We start from the raw sequence: 18,346 nt of genomic DNA on the forward strand, positions 1-18,346 counted from the left end.
CTGTCTTTTCAATTTTATCATAAATATGTTTATTTCAAGACAGCAATCATTTTATATGAATTAATGTATAATAATAATGGATATACAGTGCCTTCGGAAAGTACTTTTTCCACATTTTGTTGTGTTATAGACACAATTTAAAAGAATTTGCCATCAATCCACACACAACACCCCAGAATGACAAAGCGAAACGTTTTTTTTGACATTTCAGTACATTTATTAAAATTGAAATACAGAAATACCTCATGTTCATGTAACACTTTTAAAATTAGCTAAATTTTAAGAGTGTCATAGCAAAGGGTCTGAATACTTATGTACATGAGGTATTTCAATTTTAAGAAATTCACTGAAATTTCTAAAAACCTGTTTTTACTTGGGGCATTGTGTGTGGATTGATGCCAAGTTCTTTTCATTTAATCCATTTTAAGTGGAATTTATAACACAACAAAATGTGGAAGAATACTTTCCGAAGGTAAGTCTTTGTTTGTATTTAGTCAACATTGCAATTGAAGGTGAGGAACACATTTAGAATGACTGAGATTCCCCTTCCGTTCATATCAGCTAAGAGAGGTCTGACCCCAAAAGTAACACGATGAACGTACTTATAAATCACTTTTCTTTATTTAAATCAGCGTTAGGCAGTTATGCTATGAACAATACAAGAAAATAAAAACAAAGACAGTAACATAAAACATGAAAGATCCAGTTAACAAGAACTGCGCTTGGCACTGGATAGACATTTATGGAAAAAAATATATATATTTCATACAGAAAAAAGTGCCTCCAATACACATCATATAGATCGTGGGAGCAAAAACGTACATACCAGTCTTTACAATGTCTCAATGTCAATTGTACACCCTATTGATTTACCCATGTTGCCATAATATTGTATAAGACCCTGCCCACCCCTGGCCTTTCAAGCTCATGTACCGTCACTCATGTAAAGGGGCTATGTCCCTTATAAATCATCATCATCATAATCATAATCATCAGTTCTTCATAAAAACAGAGAGGAAATTCCATATGACATGCACTCCATTTAAAATGGTAGTTGTAAACCGCAAAAAAAAAAAAAGGTAAACAGAACTCCAACAGTGGGAAAAAGCTAAAGAAAAATAAGCTCCCAGAAAAATAAAAGAATAATCATGGTATATAAAAACATTATTAAAAACAAGGGGCCTGTTCAGGAGGTTGTAACCTCAGAACATTCCGATAGAAATGTTCAGTGTAGAACATCTATGAGCATCTGTCGTGGACGAGGGAGTCTGAACGTTCTGAACGTTTCACTTCATTGAAAACACCCATTTTCAGTTCATTGAGTTGGAATAGGCTCTTCTCTAAAAGGGACCAGCTGATGCCTGGTTGAGGTGGACCCTGATTATGACACCTTGGATGGGGGCGTGTGATCCGATTGGTTCCCCTAGCCTGGGTGCAAGTGTCAGCCAATCCCCACTCAGCCTCCAGACCCTGCCCTCAATGCACTGTATATAGATCTGAAAGGATTGGTCAGTTGTAAGCCATATTATGACAATTCCACCTTAGACCATCAGAAAACATGATGGAGCTTCTACCATATTGATTATACCCATCCGATTCTATAGGGATCTTTCAAGTGCATAGAGGGCAGAGCTATATTTGAACTAAACACCTGTTTCTACTGTGGCCAAGCAATCATTGTCTGGTAGGCCTCCAACGTGGTACAGAGACAGTCAGACACCCAGGCTAGGGTTCTCCAAGGAACAGTAGAAACCAGTGGTGCATCTCAATAGTCTAAAGTGGCTTGCTCTCCTTCCCTTCACATGCACAGATCTGACAACACAAGGCGGGTGAAATTCAATGAGGCTAAACATCTTCCATCTTGGATGGAGATCATTGAGATGCACTCTATGACTCCACTACTATGAACCCATTCCCCATCCTAAAATAAACTCTTCTAGGCCATCAGTAGGGAGGGAGAAGGGGAGAGGAGAGATGGCATGATCCCTCCACCACTAATGGCGTGATTGTGTCATATCGAGGCAAAAAAGAGAAGGAATATGGATAAATAGATAGATATACTCTGCAGTAGGGGAGAGAGTGTGTGTACTTCGGATGATCATTCTTATTTTCAATAACACATAAGACGCCCTTCTCATATACCTCTCTAATGAACCATCAGTGAGTGTGTCGAAATGGTGTGTATGTTTTTATCTGACGGTCACTCCTAATTTCTCCAACACACGGACGCCCTTCTCCTGGTACTCCTCCCTGGTCAGCCAGAAGTTGTCCTTATCCTTCATGATGTCAGCCAGCACGGCTCCCCCCAGGAACACCATGTGTTTACGGCGCGGGGGATCCTCAATACGGATCTTAAATTTCTGAGAGAGGAAAAGGAGCCGGGAGTTCATAATGTTTTCACAGACCAGGAGTGAATATCACAGTACTGCTGTCATGGCTATCAGTGTGACCAAAGCTCCACCTAGTGGGTATCATATACATTGCAAGGAGTTAGCTTGATGAAGAGTGTGTGATGGCGGAAGTGTGAGATTTGGTGTTGATGATCATATACATTATTCTGGCTACATTATACGCAGACATAACACACTGGGAGAGGGTGTGTGTGTGTGTGTGTCTTTCTCACCGAGAGTTTGTCCACGTCTCCTTTGAGCACACGTTCCAGGTAAAGCTGCTTGAGCTCCCTCTCTAGTCGAGAAGGCAGGCCAGGGTACATGGTGGAGCCCCCCGATAACACTATGTGTTTGTAGAACTCAGACCTGAGAGAGTGAGAGAAAAAAAGAGAGATGGGAATGAGACAAGGGTGAGAGAGAGAGAGAAAAAGAGAGAGATGGGAATGAGAAGAGGGTGAGAGAGAGAGAGACAGGTCAGAGGTTGTAGGAGGAGGGAGGAGGAAGAATCTTGGAGGAAGAATCTTGGGGTGATCCTTGACAACCACTTATCCTGTGCAGCGAACATTATAGCGTGTAGATTCTTCTTCTACAACATCAGAAGGATACATCCATTCCTCACGAGAGAAGCAGCACAACTCTAGGTCCAGGCACTTGTGATCTCCCGCCTTGACTACTGCAACGCACTCTTGGCCGGGCTCCCCACCTCCGCCATCAGACCTCATATAGAATGCTGCTGCCCGTCTGGTGTTCAATCACCCCAAATTCTCCCATGTCACCCCCCTCCTCGGCACCCTTCACTGGCTCCCGGTAGCAGCTTGCATCAGATTCAAGACCCTGGTACTCGCCTACCAGGCGGCAAAGGGAACAGCCCCTCCCTACTTGCAAGCAATGGTCAGCCCCCAAACCCCTGCCTGATCACTCCATTCTTCCACCTCAGCTGGCTGCCTAGCAGCACCGCCTCTATGAGGACGCAGCAGTCACACTATTCAGTCACGACTTTTCACTGTCTTGGCACCCAGGTGGTGGAATAAGCCACTGTTGTCAGGACTGCAGAGTCACTACCTATCTTCCGCCGCATCTTGACTGTCCCTCCTAAAGACCTCTTCACCCCCCACTATCCCCTGTACAGTTCCACTGTTTATAAAAACATTTAAAAAACAAAAAAGAAAGAAAGAAAGAAAAAAGAAAGAAATCCTTCCTTCTTCTAGCATTGAGACTGCCAATGGCCCCTGGTCCTAGCATAGATTTTTTTTTTCTTATGATGACTGATGTATAGATGATTCACTTACTTAAGACAAATGTACTTGTTGTAAGTCGCTTACATTCACAAATATGTTAATATAAAAGGCTGAGAAGACATCCAGAATGATCACTCAAATCCACTTATATGGTAATATCTGGTAAGTAGGGGGGGGGGGGGGGGTCTCTGTGGGTTCTTACCTGGCAGCGTGTGTATATGTGAGCACACTGGTGGATGTGTGTGCGCAGTGTGAGTGTGCATGTATGTACGGGTGTGTCGGTGTGTGTGTGTGTGAGTGAGTGAATGAATGTGTGAGTACAGCGAGGTCTTGCCTGGTGTCGATGTCAGCTGCCTGGATGGTGTTGAAGAGTAGCTCAGCCACCCCTACTCCCTCCACGTTGATGAGGTGGGGCTGGAACAGAGCCTCAGGGGCCTCAAACCTCTCCCCTCCCACCTTTATCAGCCTGCCATCAGGCAGCTAGAGAGAGATCAAGAGAAATGCGCTTCATTATAGAGAAAAATAGAAAGTCAGAGGGGTATGAGTGTTTCCGTACATGTTTGAGGTGTGTGAGATATGCGGGTTTCTAGAGGTGTGCGTATGAGTGGGTACGTATGTATGTGTGTGTGTGTATGTATGTATGATGAGTGTAGGCAAAAGTAGTAAGATGTGTATAGGATGTGTGTGGTTGTGGTTGGTGTATGTGGCCATAATGGCTCCATTCAGCTGAGCCCAGAGGGAGGAAGCGGAATACTGCCCAGCCACCGCTGTGTTGTGGCCACACAGGAAATTATGTCACACACCGCCCAGGGCCCCTCAGCCACCCCCTTGGCCACACTGTACTGCTTGTTTCCACACACACACACACACACACACAGGTGACGTTCTTGTTCTTAGATCAGGTGATCTGGAGGGCTTTGGAAAGGATACAAATGGTTAGCACTTCCTCCTTACTCACGATATCCAGCGATCACATCGTCTGACATTGCCGATATTTAGCCACTGTCCTGTCTCTACTAGATGCATTTTTCCAAAAAGCATGCTTGGCAGCAAGTTTGCTGGTAGCCAATCCAGAACCAGACAATTTCTCTCTGCCTCCGGTAATTTTGTAATTTTGTTGACTCATCAGTTCGTTCTACCTTTAAGAAAGCAGGGTTAGGACTGAACATTGATATGCCTTATATATACAGTGCCCTGCGTAAGTAATGGAACAGTGAAGCATTTTTTCTTCTTTTGGCTACACTCCAAAAGTTTGGATTTGAAATCAAAGAATTACTATAAAGTTAAAGTAGAGATTATCAGCATTCATTTTATTGTATTGGTTTGACCATTCAGAAATTACACCACTTTTTATGCATAGTCCCCCTATTTCAGGGCACCCAAAAGTAACGTGACAGAAATGTCCAAATTAAGCACTCATATTTAGTATTTGCTCAACAATCCTTTGCATGCAATAACTGCCTGAAGTCTGTGACCCACTGACCCCACCAGACGCTGGGTATCTTGTCTGTTGACACTCTGCCAGGCCTGTACTGCAGCCATCTTCAGTTGTTGTTTCTTTTGAGGTCTTTTTGCCTAAAATCTTATCATCAGGAAATGAAATGCATGTTCAATTGGATTTAAATCTGAAGATTGGCTTGGCCAGCCAAGACCTTTCCACTTTTTGGCTCTGATGTATGATGAAGCACCATCCAATTAGTTTAGAGGCATTTGCTTGCACTCGAGCAGACAAGATTGTTTCTGTACACTTCAGAACATATTCTGCTGCAGTTACAATCATCAATTAAGACAAGTTAGTAAGTTCTAGTGGCAGCTATACATGGCCAAACCTGCACCCCCTGCACAGTTTTACAGATGAGGTGGTATGTTGTAAATCTTGGGCAGATCCTTTTTTCTCCAAACTTTCCTCTTGCAATCACTCTGGTACATAATAATATTCATCGTATCTGTCCACAAGACCTTTTTCCAGACCTCTACAGGCTTTTTAGGTACTTTATAGCAAACTGTAACCTGACCATCATTTTTGAGGATAACTAGTGGTTTGCACCTTGCAGTAAAGCATCTGTAGTTTGGCTGGTGACATTCAGTATTTTGCAGATGGTAGTCTCTGACACATTGACACCTACCTCCTGGAGAGTGTTCCTGATCTGTGGTACAGTTGGTTTTTTCTTAATTATGCTGAGCATTCTTCAGACATTCACTATGGATGTCTTCATCAGTTTGTTTGCGATTGCTGAGCTCACTAGTGCTTTTTTTCCTTTTTCTTTTTAATGATGTTCCAAACCGTTGATTTTTGGCCATGTTTCAGATTTTTCAGCCTAATAATGACTTCCTTGATTTTCATTGACACCTCTTTGGGTCTCATGTTGACAGACACCAATAGCAGACTCCAAAAGGCAAATGCAAAGCCTAGAATCAATACTAGACATTGACAGCTCCCTTATGCCTGCACAATTGATGTGACAGAACACACCTGACTTACTAGAAACACCTCTCAAGCCAATTGTCCCATTACTTTTGGGTACCCTAAAATAGGGGGACTATGCATAAAAAGTGTTGTAATTTCTGACTGGTGAAACCAATATGTACACAAATACCATCAAGTAAAAGCTGACAATCTCTACTTTAACCTCATAGTAATTGATCTGATTTAAAAAAAAAAAAAAAAAAAAAAAAACTCTGGATTCTAAACTCTGAGGGCTGTTTAATGAGCAGAGGCTGTGACCGTATGGGACTCCATCAGTGTTTCAAGCATATAGACTGACCGTGTAGGACTCAACCAGCACGGTGGTCTCCAGGGCCAGCTTCTGTTCCTGCTCAATGTTGTAGCCCACATAGCACAGCTTCTCCTTCATCATCCTCACTGTCTCAAAGTCTGCAGAGTGGTTGAAGGCATAGCCTCTCAGCAACAGAAGCTGAACCAGAGAGAGAAAGAGAGAGGGATGGATGGCTGCTGTCAGTATAAACCATCAAAGGGTAAGAACTTAAAACAAAATTAATTGTGAGTTCAGGGTAGTGAGATATCTTGCAGAGGGAGCAGAGATGGCAGGTGATGACACACACACACACACACACACACACACGAGAGGTAAGCTACCTTGATGAGGTAGCGGGTGATATCTCTCCCGGCAATATCCAGGCGTCGGGTCAGATGGGGCAGACTGAAACCCTCATACACCGGGCAGATGTGTGTGACGCCGTCGCCTGAGTCCACTACCACGCCAGTCAGTAGGCCTGAGGGACACACACAAAGATAAATACACACAATAAAAAAATCTACAGTGACTGCAAGAGGGTTGGGTTGGGGCTTAAAGTGAGATGCTAAATGAGGACTGAAGGGGTTTGTGTGTCTTCCTTACCTTGAGCGTACAGTGTCAGCACAGCCTGGATAGCAATATAGACCCCTGAGAACTGGTATGTCTCAAACATCACCTAGGGGACAGAGAGGAAAATGAGTAGGACAGTGGGGGGAGAGAAAGTGAGAGAGGAGAGAGGAGAGAGGAGGGGGATTATGTGAAGCTGTGTGCATGCAGTGTTGAAAAATAAACAGATTATTCTGAAGCGTTTGTGGCATTATCAGATGGCTGCCATGGCCTAAGGGAGACAGAGCAGCTGGGAGACACACACGCACGCACGCACACACACACGCACGCACGCACACACACACGCACACGCACACACACACGCGCACACGCACACACACACGCACACACACACACACACGATACAATAGGCCGGAGTTTAGGAGTTGGCCACCGGTGTGACCAGTACTGCGATGGCACGAGTGAGTTTTATTTCAGGTCATTCACCTCGGTAAAACAACCACCAGGTTGTTATCGTTGAGTATAATGGATATGCTAAAGTGTGTTGTGTGTTTACAAACATTGCCGCCTGATGAATTATGTGAAGAGTATGTTATGAGTTGTTGTTTCAATTTGGAAAAAGACAAATTATTGTCTGGCCGGAGAAATTCTCAATGATGTCGTTGGATAAACCTTAAATTAGAATAAATCATGTCTTCATCAGAATCAGAATTATTTTATTTGGCCAAGTATATTTGCACATACAGGAAATTGACTTGGTGAGGTTGGTGCATGGGACATAAAAAATAAAAGCAAATATTGACAATAAATTTACAAAATAGCAAAATATTAACAAAATAGCAATAACAAATTTACAAAAAAGAACAGCAAAACAATACATTTTGTAGGCTGTGCGGGGCTAAGTGGCAATGAGGCTAGAGGCTGTGAAATGGGTATGGGGCATGTACACTATAAATTAGAATAATTTTAAATAATTATAAATTAAACTGGTCAGTGCTGACTGAATGGTCCACTGCAGTCTGCCTTTGTCCTTGGCAGTGGAGGCAGCGAATCAGATGGTGATCGATCAGCTGAGGATGGACTCAATGATGGCTGTGTAAACCATCACTTTCTGCGGCATGTTGAATTTCTTCAACTGCCGCAGGAAGAACATCCTCTGCTGGGCCTTCTTGATGGTGGAGGTGATGTTCTCCACCCACCTGAGGTCCTCTGAAATCACTGTCCCCAGGAATCTGAATGACTCCACAGTGTTAACTGGGGAGTCACACATGATGAGGGGGGCAGTTGGGGCAGGGCTCCACTTGAAGTCTGCTACCATCTCTATAGTTTTTAGGGCATTCAGCTCCAAGTTGTTCTGGCTGCACCAGGAAGCCAGGCTGTCAACGTCCTCTCTGTAGGCGGCCTCATCCCCATAGGAGATTAATCCAATGAGGGTTGTGTCATCTGCAAACTTCAGGAGTTTGACAGAAGGGTGGCCTGAGGTACAGCTGTTGGTGTAGAGCAGTGTTTCGCTGAGGAGCTCATACTCCCTGCTGCTCTTGATATGGTGTCCACTATGATTGATGAGACGAGCGCCGCAAAATTGAAGGCAATCCCTCTGTCCAATGACACAGTTGCAAGACGTATATGCGACATTTCAGAGGATCTCGAAGAACAACTCGCAGAGAAGCTAAAAGACACACGTTTCGCATTAGAAGTCGACGAGGCTACTGACGGTAATAAAGACTGTTTGTTTATTTCCTATGTTCGCTATGTCAACTCCGAGTCAATGAGTGAAGATCTACTGTTTTGGAAGTATGTCAAAAGCAGAGCCACAGCTGATGAGCTCTTTGGGATTCTTGACAGTTACCTGACAGAACACGGACTGAAATGGGAGAACTGTGTGGGCTTTTGCTCGGATGGCGCACAGACCATGTCAGGGAAAAGAAGGGGACTGCGCACACTCATTGAGAGAGTCGCGCCCAACGTGAAATGGACACACTGTGTCATTCATCGAGAAGCGCTAGCTTCAAAGCAGCTTAGCCCCGAGCTAAACAAGGTTTTGACCGAAGTTATTAGCGTGGTCAATTTCATCAAAACCCGACCCCTAAAAGCGTGCATGTTCTCTGCACTTTGCGAGGAGATGGGAGCTGGACACTCCGCTGTACTGTTTCACAGTGAGGCCAGGTGGCTCTCTCGGGGTAAAGTGCTGTCGCGAGTCTTTGAACTCAGAGAGGAGATTCGGGTGTTTTTGGAGGAGGAGAACATGCAGGAGTCTGCAAGCAAGTTCAGTGACGAACAGTTTCTGATGAAACTGGCCTACCTCAGTGATGTGTTTGGAAAGTTGAATGAATTAAATCTGCAGCTTCAAGGAAGAGACAAACACCTACCTCATCTTGCAGACAAGATAACTGCATTCACTCGAAAGCTGGAGATGTGGGGCAGGCGCCTTGAACAAGGAAATACTGATGCCTTTGAAAATCTCACTGAATTGGCTGAAAACAGTACTGAAGCTCCCACAGTCATCCCCTGCCTCAAGCAGCACATCGCTTCCCTGGGAGAGTTATTCAAGAAATACTTCCCAAACAACGGTGCTCAGTATGACTGGGTGATGGATCAATTCAACGCAGAAGGTTGGTATTTTATTTTGACTGACTAATTATGACTTGTGCTGTAAATACATTTTATTTATGCTGTATGTATGATAAATAAATAAATAGCCTATACTTACTGTAATGAATTGTTGTAAAATTGATTTTTGTTGTGTTTAATGTGCAGTTACAAATACATTTTGTATTATTTTGCCTATATGCAGCACCTGCCGATTTCAGCTCTGTTGAAGAGGACCAGTTCATTGAGCTGACATCGGACTCCACCCTGAGGCTGAGGTTTATTTCTAAAACGACGAGTGAATTCTGGCTTGGTGTGGAGAAGGAGCATCCACTCGTAGGGCAGAGGGCAGTGGGCATCCTTCTTCCTTTCGCCACCTCCTATCTTTGTGAGATTGGTTTTTCAGCTGTAGCCTCACTAAAAACAAAGCACAGATCGAAGCTCAACATTGAGCGAGTGGCGGTATCAAGCCTGCAACTCCGCTTGGAAAAAATGTGCCGTGTAAAGCAAGCCCACTGCAGCCACTAGGCCGCTGTGAAAGACTCAGACATTTTGACTTGTTCATCTTTTTTGCCAAATACCTGCATTTTCTTATTCTCATTTTTTCTCAAGATTGCAAACTGTGATTGCACACATTTAAAAAAAAAAAAATATTATGTTTGACAAAGCACTGTCTGAGTAGCAGTCTGTTGAATTGTATTGTATTTTATTGTTCTAGCTAGTCATTATTTCCCTCTATTTTTGAAACACAGACTTACAGAGCATTGTTATTGACAGATGTTGGGGCTGCACATTTTTTTTTTATAAAGCCTAATGGAGAATAGTTATTGAGTTATTTAAGTACACACTGACAGATGTAGCATGTTGAGAGGCTGCACCTTATATTTTATAAAGCACTTTTTTCTTCATTTTTCTATAAAGACTAATGGAGAATAGTTATTGAGTTACATAATTTTTATTGACAAATATAGCATGTTAAGAGGCTGCACTTGATATTTTATAAAGCACCTTTTTATGACTAATGGAGAATAGTTATTGAGTTATTGAAGTACTTTTGAGAAATAGCACAAAGACTCGTGTAGTAATCTAGCGAACTTTAATTATTACTGTTCAGGCGAAGTGATTGTATTGTATTTTTCTTTGTTTTTGAAAAATAGTCTCAAGATTTCAATAAATTTCATGAGACCCATTTCATGACTCTTTTGTTGGGGCAAGGGGGGGCCCCCAAAAAATATTTCCTCCAAAGGGGGGCCTGACAGAAAAAGTTTGAGAACCACTGGTGTAGAGAGAGAAGAGTAGAGGAGAGAGCACACAGCCATGTGGGGCTCCAGTGCTGATGGTCCGGGGGGAAAAAATGACAAGTGTAACTTTTTTTTTTGTTTGTAACTTTTAGGCTGCTGCACGTGACCTCTTGACTGTGCTTTTTCACCCGTCTGTCATACATTGTGTGAACGAGAGAAGGCTGCCCTTCTGCAAATGTGGACGCTGCACACTATTATGACAGTTTTAATGATAACTTTTAATGATAACAGGCTATTTATCTATCAATTCCTAACTTAATTCTGTAATCAATATGTTACACTATTCATGTCAGACTGCGCTAAACCATTTCCTCCAGTTTCTCTGCGCTGGGAGAGAATGCATGATGATGGCATGAGAGTATATAGGAGTTGGTCCCATTGTTTGGTCCTCGTTAAAATAACCTGATATTTAAACCATTTCCACTCTTCATCTCTGCAATTCATGAGATGCTATAATAAATCTAATCTCTGATAAGTCAAGCTGATAAAGCATATATACACCGGCCGACTGTATATATTTATATCGATTTTTACGTTTCTTTTTTTTCTTACAGAGGTAAAAAATATGTAGCATATTTTGACATTTGCAGTAGCCTTTTGCACAAGACAGAGGTTTTCGGTTTTGTTTTTTGCTTACCACAGATTAGACACTTACACATAGCACTTCTTAACCCATGACTGATAGCAGTGGAAAAGGGGGAGTGACACACAAAGAGCGACCGACCGACCGACCGACCGACCGACCCCACACACACACACACACACACACACACACACACACACACACACACACACACACACACACACACACACACACACACACAGCTAACAACCAACAAACCAAGATTACAACAAAATTACATTCTCAAGCACTTTTGCGCACCTGCGCATACACACACATTTACAAAGATAAGCACATTTTTGAAGCAACAATTAAAGTAATATTACTTCAGACAGACACACACACACCTCTATGATCTTCTCGCGATTCTTGGTGGGGTTCATGGGTGGCTCTGTAAGCAGGATTTTGCAGTTGCGTGAGTCAACGTTGAGCTTCTCGGGGCCGAAGGTGTAGTCCCACAGGTGCTTCATGTCATCCCAGTTCCTCACGATGCCGTTCTCCATGGGGTAGTTCACCTCAAGCATGGAGCGCAGCTCGCTGGCCTCGTCCCCCACCATCAGGTCCTGGGGGGGTCAGAGATGAAAGGTCAGAAAAACTGGATGGATGAGAGCAGTATGGTAGATGACCATTGTGAGTTTCAATTGACAACTGTCACCAACTCTTTCACATGGGCAGGTGAAGAAGAGGAGATGGGGAGAGAGGGAGCAGTTTTACACTACTAGTAGCTAGATCAGTTGTAGAGCTTCCCTGAAACATTCTGCTCTTCACAATTAATCCACCATGGCCTCAGTTCCCCTGGTCCCCATCAAGGCCGGTGGTGGCTATGGCAGGGGTGTGCTCAGCCCACCCAAACGTGCGTCTTTGTCCACCCATTCCAGGGGTGTGTTTGAATGTTTAATCTCATATTTATATTTACTGTAGCTCCATATACTATGTCTATCTATTCACTGCCCATAGCCACCGCCGGCCTTGCTACCCCCCTGTCCAAACTTTAATGTCCTTCCTTCCTTCTTTTTCCTAAGAGTAATCTCTGATCTAGCATGAATGGAGTAAGTAATAAAAGGTATGTAAAGAAACACTTTCTTTCATCCATTCTGTTGTATTAGATCAATGATTACTTCAAGGAACAGAGAGAGTAGTAAGAAAGTGTGTATTGGAACAGGACCACAGTGGTCAAAAGAAGCCAGTCAATATGATACTGTATTTGACCCCGCATGCACAAGACAGGAAATCAATAACATGCATTCACTCTCCAGAACCACTCCTATTCTTCTCTGTGTACTCATCTGTCATATTAGTGGCATTTGAACAAGTGTCAGAGCTGCATGCAAGACCAGCAATGAGAGCAATAGGGGCTAGCCAAATGTTAGTCACACAGTTCAGCATTTCATTCTTCCACTGACAATCATCAGACCAGAGCACTGTGCATTCGGCAGCCATTTTATGAGGAATTAAGAGTTCATAGTGTGTGCTTTGCCATTGACAGAGCAACAGTCTGACAATGCCGCCATGTGTTTTCAATGAAGACCCGCTGCTGTCCTGACGCCTGCATTCAGCTGTCTGTCTGTCTGTCTGTCTGTCTGTCTGTCTGTCTAACATCCTGGTTATGGTGCAAGCTTCCTGTATACACACACATCATATCCATTCACAGTCAGGATCCTTTGAGCACAACAAAACAATGAAAGCTAAAGAATGTATGTGAAATTTGAAATGCACTTTGATATGTGTGATATTCATATTCATGACCTATGTAAAAAAAAAAAGGTAGCCTGTTACTGTAATCATGTTATTATACATTATTATACATATTATAGTGCTTTTTACTCCACTCTTAGTACTATTACTACTGTATTACTTTGATACAATTCAGATTCAAAGCTAACCCTAACTTTGAACTTTGAGGTAGTATACTGCATCACAATAACAATAAGTGTGGCTCACATCAAAAGTCTCCCTTAACCATCATCAATTCCAACTGCCCTATGATTCATTGCAGTTAATTCTGCTCAGTCTCGCGTTGCCAGGCAGCAGAATCAACATGAGGGGAAGACTGGAGACAGAGGATAACTTACTCAAGTAGAGATGAGGGGGAACTGCATTAGTGAAAGACTGGAAGCTGACACTGGTTTGTGTGTGCCTGTCTTTAGAATTAGTGACTAGCACAATGCAGATCAGAAGTCAAGATTTAGAGAATTACAGAATCAGCCAGGTCTTAAAATAGATAATGAATAGAATAAACACAGTCAAATTAATCCAAGTTGAAAAAACACTCAAACTAGTAGAAAAGCAATTAAGTGAACTTCAGTGGATCACAAAACAAACCAACTATACATTGAAATTGTGCAAAAAAGCCACTCAAAATCTGATAGAGACAAAACACAGCATCACTCTCTCCCTACCAGGAAACAAGGGCACAGAGACACACACCAACCTGCACTTACCATCTTCTGGGTATCCTACTTCACCATGAGAGGACAGAAGGGGGAGGGAGGAGGAGAAGAGGGCATAGAGTGTGGCTCATACCAAAAAGTGGCTCACATCAAAAGTCTCCCTTATCCATGACAGGGAAAAGAAGAGAAGAGAGGAGAAGTGCAACCCTTGTAATGTCAAGAAACAATCCCTTGATTCTACCCCCGTAGGTACTTACTATAGAAAGTCATCAAACCCTGTGAAATCTTTACCTTTTGTCACATTACACGCTGGAAATTAAAATAAATCAAATCTAACTTTTTTGAGCTGTATGTACACATTATAACCCTCATCATCAAAGTGAAAATAAAAATTTTAAAAATTCTGGATAATTATTAAAGATTAATTAGTGAAATACCTGCTTTGGTTAAGTGATCAGCCCCTTGGAGCAGGGGTGCCCAATACGTCGATTACGATCGACCGGTCGATCGCGTGACATTAAAAAAATCACGTGGTATTAGGACGTGATTTATTTATTTTTACGACGGACATTTGTGCTTCAGCACGGTACGAGGCAATTGAGCCAGTGTGAGTGCGCCACTTGATTGACGTACAATGCGGCCAGTCTGAGATCGCTTCTCTTCTACGGGTCACGTGTCACCATGCATTCACATGTATATATTTTGCAATATATATTTAGCATTTTTTAATGTAGGTAGATCATTTTGACCTGGTTATTTTGAAAGTAGCTCGCAAGCCGAAAAAGTGTGGGCACCCCTGCCTTAGAGTATACCATTATAAACTTGCTCAAGTGCAACCAATCAACTTCCAGATCAAACACCAGGCTAATTGCCCCCCACCTGACATCAATTGTAGTGGTTTTGATTACTTCAGAATAAAACCAGCTGTTTCTTGAGGATTCCACTACTAGAAGTGCATGGTTCTGCAAAGAATTCACCATGGTTGGAAAAGTACTTTCAAAAGGCCTCCGGGATAAAGTTGTAGGAAGGCACAAGTTAGGTGAAGGCTACAAAAAGATTTCGAAGGCTTTAGCTATCCCTCTGAGTACCATTCAGGGAATCATTAAGAAGTGGAAGGCGTATGGCACCACCAACACCTTGCCTAGATCAGGCCGTCCGTCCAAACTGGATGACCGAGCCAGGAGGACATTGATCAGAGAAGCTACCAAGAGGCCAAAGGCAACTTTGAAGGACTTACGTCTTAAATCTTTATGGCTGGGACTGGTCTGTCTGTGCATGTGACAACAATCTCACAAGCTTTACACAAAGCTGGCCTGTATGGCAGGGTAGCAAGAAAGAAGCCTTTTCTGAAAAAGTGCCACACTCAGTCTCGTTTGTGCTATGCAAAAACACACCTGGAAGATTCTGTTGCCATGTGGAAAAAGATTTTATGGTCAGACGAGACTAAGATTGAAGTTTTTGGACTGAACTCCAAGTGCTATGTTTGGCAAAAACCAAACACAGCACTACTGTGAAGCATGGTGGTGGCAACATTATGTTGTGGGGATGTTTCTCTTCAGCGGGGACTGGGCAATTGGTCAGGATTGAAGGGAAAATGGATGCTGCCAAGTACACCCAAATTCTTGAGGACAACCTGCATCCCTCTGCTGAAGATGGGCAGGTCATTCACCTTCCAACACGACAATGATCCTAAACATACCGCCAAAATAACAACGCAGTGGCTTAAGGATGTCCTTGAGTGGCCAAGTCAGAGCCCTGACTTAAATCCGATAGAAAATCTGTGGATGGACTTGAAGAGAGCAGTCCATCGCCGCTCAGGAATTTGACTGAACTCTGCAAGGAGGAATGGGCAAATATTCTCCAATCTAGGTGTACAAAGCTAGTAGAGACCATATCCAAACAGATTGATGGCTGTAAATGCAGCAAAAGGTGGCTCGACAAAGTATTAAATCAGGGGACTGATGACTTTTCCAACCCTGTTATTCTTGTTTTTCATTTTTTATAAATTTTCAGAACTGTCGCCTTTTTTTTCATTAGTTTGATGTTGTATGGCTAAATTTGTACATAAAGCTGGAAAAATAATTTTTTTTAATGGGTTTTGATTTCAGGCTGTACGACAAATATAGTAACTATTTCAAAGGGGTATGATGACTTTCTATAGGCACTGTATGTAGAATCTCTGCTAGCAACGTTCTTCTGAATATTACAAATCACATAATGTCATTTTAGTACTCAATTGTGCAGTGGTTTGTAATTGTAGATTTATTTTAGAGCCAAGGGGCTAGGAGTTGCTTAAGCATTGAGGGTACAGGAGAAGGGCATCACAAAGGGGTTCCTATAGTTGGAGCATGGTGTGGCTTTGTTTGCTGTATGGACCACACATCTGAATATTTGAGCTGAAGGTCTGTATGTCTCACCAAGTCAATTTCCTGTATGTGCAAATATACTTGGCCAAATAAAATAATTCTGATTCTGATTCTGGTATTCAAATAGAAGTAACTGCTTTATGACCACATCATTATCAGAAGGACCTGGAGGACATTACCTTGATCTCGATGTTGCCAACTTTAGCTGTGGAGCGGATGATGGGCCTGCCCACCAGCGCAGGGAAGATGTGCTCTGGGAAGTTGGAGCCTGCATAGCCGCACTTCACAAACTGAGAGAGAGAGAGAGAGAGAGAGAGAGGTTGTGGTCTATGTTCTACTGTTCTACTATTGCTTTGACAACACAGTTTCTCAAGTAGATGTGACACAGTGGGACACACAAACTGACACTTAACAGTCTCAACCGGGACTAATGGCAGTGAATTCAATAAGGTGTCAGTGGCACAGAGCAGGTTCTCAAAAACACCACATTGTAGGGTAGATTCAGCGATGTGACAGCCAGACATAGACAGCACAAGACGTTTCCTTTCCTAGCCTTTTTGGTCACACAGTTATCAAGAGTATTGCCGTGCAGAGACCCTTATGGCTCACCACTGCACATGTGTATGGAAACACTAACGTCTTGCTTTTTTGTATTTTAAGTAATCTCTGCGCTACTCATGGCAACACCATAGTGTCCGTTAAAGCTCCAAGTTAACCAGAAATCGAAATAACCATGGATATCAGCTCTGCTAGATTAGATGATTATCTAAGAGTGAGTGAGTGAGTATGTGTGTGTGTGTGTGTGTGTGTGTGTGTGTGTGTGTGTGTGTGTGTGTGTGTGTGTGTGATCATAGCTGTGGTTCAGAGGCTGGTCTCACTTCCTCTTGGCTCACTATTTCAGCCTTGCCTGTGTGCAACTTTTATCTGCCCACACCGAACAAATGTCCCCTAAAGCTGCTGAGGGAATCTGAATTAGAACGAGTTTTTTTACTTAAGCCCACTCCAAAAGCACCACCTTTCTCCTTCCCATGTTACTCCTTTGGTGTCAATGTGACTAACTGTAACATTGTGGAGCCATATTTTCCTTGCAGCCATCAAGACCCATTGTTGCAACTAGTCTCACTAAGTCAAACTGTTGCCACTATTCATAGGCTACTCAAGGTCCAATGATCAGCATTTGTAGTTTGTTTTGAAACAAGATGTGAGCATAGTGTTCTTACAACGTGCCTAAAAGCCACTTATTGCTGGTTTCAATAGACATCGCTAACTAACTTAGCCTGGCTCTCAGTGTCAACCATAATAGTTCGACTCCCTGGGATTCACACAAGGGCATATCTACAGTACATAGGGTATGGTTAGCCAAAGTCGCTTCTACTATTGGCTTCTGTATATAATCTGATATCTGACTTTGGCGATATCGTGACTGTATGGCAGCGTTTGGCCTAGGCTATACAAGCTATTCCTATGAAAATTCGGACTTTACTTTAGCAAGCCATACACCTTCTGCTTCTATAACCCATGTCACACAGACGTCTGGCGAGACATCCTAATTAACCAAGGCTTGATAACTGATTCATCAGACTGAATTAATGACGTGAGACGCGAGTATAAAAACTGGGCTAGCTGGCCATTGAAAACCTCCAGTGACATCAATACTAAGCTTGCTAGCTATTATTCACACTAGCTACTACGAGAGATGGTCCGATCTTTTCATCTCACTGAATTTACAGCTTTGAAATATGCCAATTTCATGTTCAGCGCTTTGAAGCTAGACTGGTAGCTAGAACTGACGTGACGAGAAATTCCACTGCTTACCCACCCAGTTCGCTCTTTAGCTTGCTAGCGCTGCATCATTAACTTCCTGTTCCAGAGAAACGTTTTCTAGCTGTCATTCTGCCTTGAAAAAACACGAAATTACTCAAAATCAGTCATATACAGCGCTCTGCTCTAAAACTTACCCCAGTTCCATTGTCACAAACCACCACTTTTTTCCCCTGACTGTCCATTTTGCAAAACCCAGGAGCCAGAGGCAAACCTCCCCAGCTCAACTTTACTCGATAAACCGGAAGTCACCACCCCGTCTCTGGGAAGGGGAGAATTTTTCGGTACAATTTACTACTGAAAACG

At 42.9% G+C, this 18,346-nt stretch overlaps 1 protein-coding gene across 1 annotated transcript; it reads right to left on the reverse strand.

The window, feature by feature from the left end:
* Positions 1-605: 605 nt before the first annotated feature.
* On the reverse strand, positions 606-18,279 carry LOC310822107 (actin-related protein 2-A). The gene is made up of 9 exons (XM_083694406.1): positions 18,178-18,279; positions 16,399-16,509; positions 11,811-12,026; positions 6,988-7,060; positions 6,726-6,862; positions 6,394-6,543; positions 3,963-4,108; positions 2,624-2,756; positions 606-2,360 (listed from the first exon to the last, which is right to left on the reverse strand). The coding sequence occupies exons 1-9, from the start codon at positions 18,223-18,225 to the stop codon at positions 2,190-2,192; spliced, it is 1,185 nt and encodes a 394-aa protein (XP_083550532.1). The 5' UTR covers positions 18,226-18,279; the 3' UTR covers positions 606-2,189.
* Between the last annotated feature and the right edge of the window lie 67 nt (positions 18,280-18,346).

Source organism: Argentina silus, assembly GCF_951799395.1.
Source record: "Argentina silus genome assembly, chromosome: X".
In the NCBI taxonomy this organism is placed as follows: domain Eukaryota; kingdom Metazoa; phylum Chordata; class Actinopteri; order Argentiniformes; family Argentinidae; genus Argentina; species Argentina silus.

Coding starts and splice junctions, on each gene's coding strand:
- LOC310822107 (XM_083694406.1), bottom strand. CDS start 18,225: ATGGACAGTCAGGGGAAAAAAGTGGTGGTTTGTGACAATGGAACTGGG. Junction 12,027..16,398: donor TTGGCAACATCGAGATCAAG/GTAATGTCCTCC, acceptor TGACCCCCCCAG/GACCTGATGGTGGGGGACGA. Junction 7,061..11,810: donor ATCGCGAGAAGATCATAGAG/GTGTGTGTGTGT, acceptor TCTGTCCCCTAG/GTGATGTTTGAGACATACCA.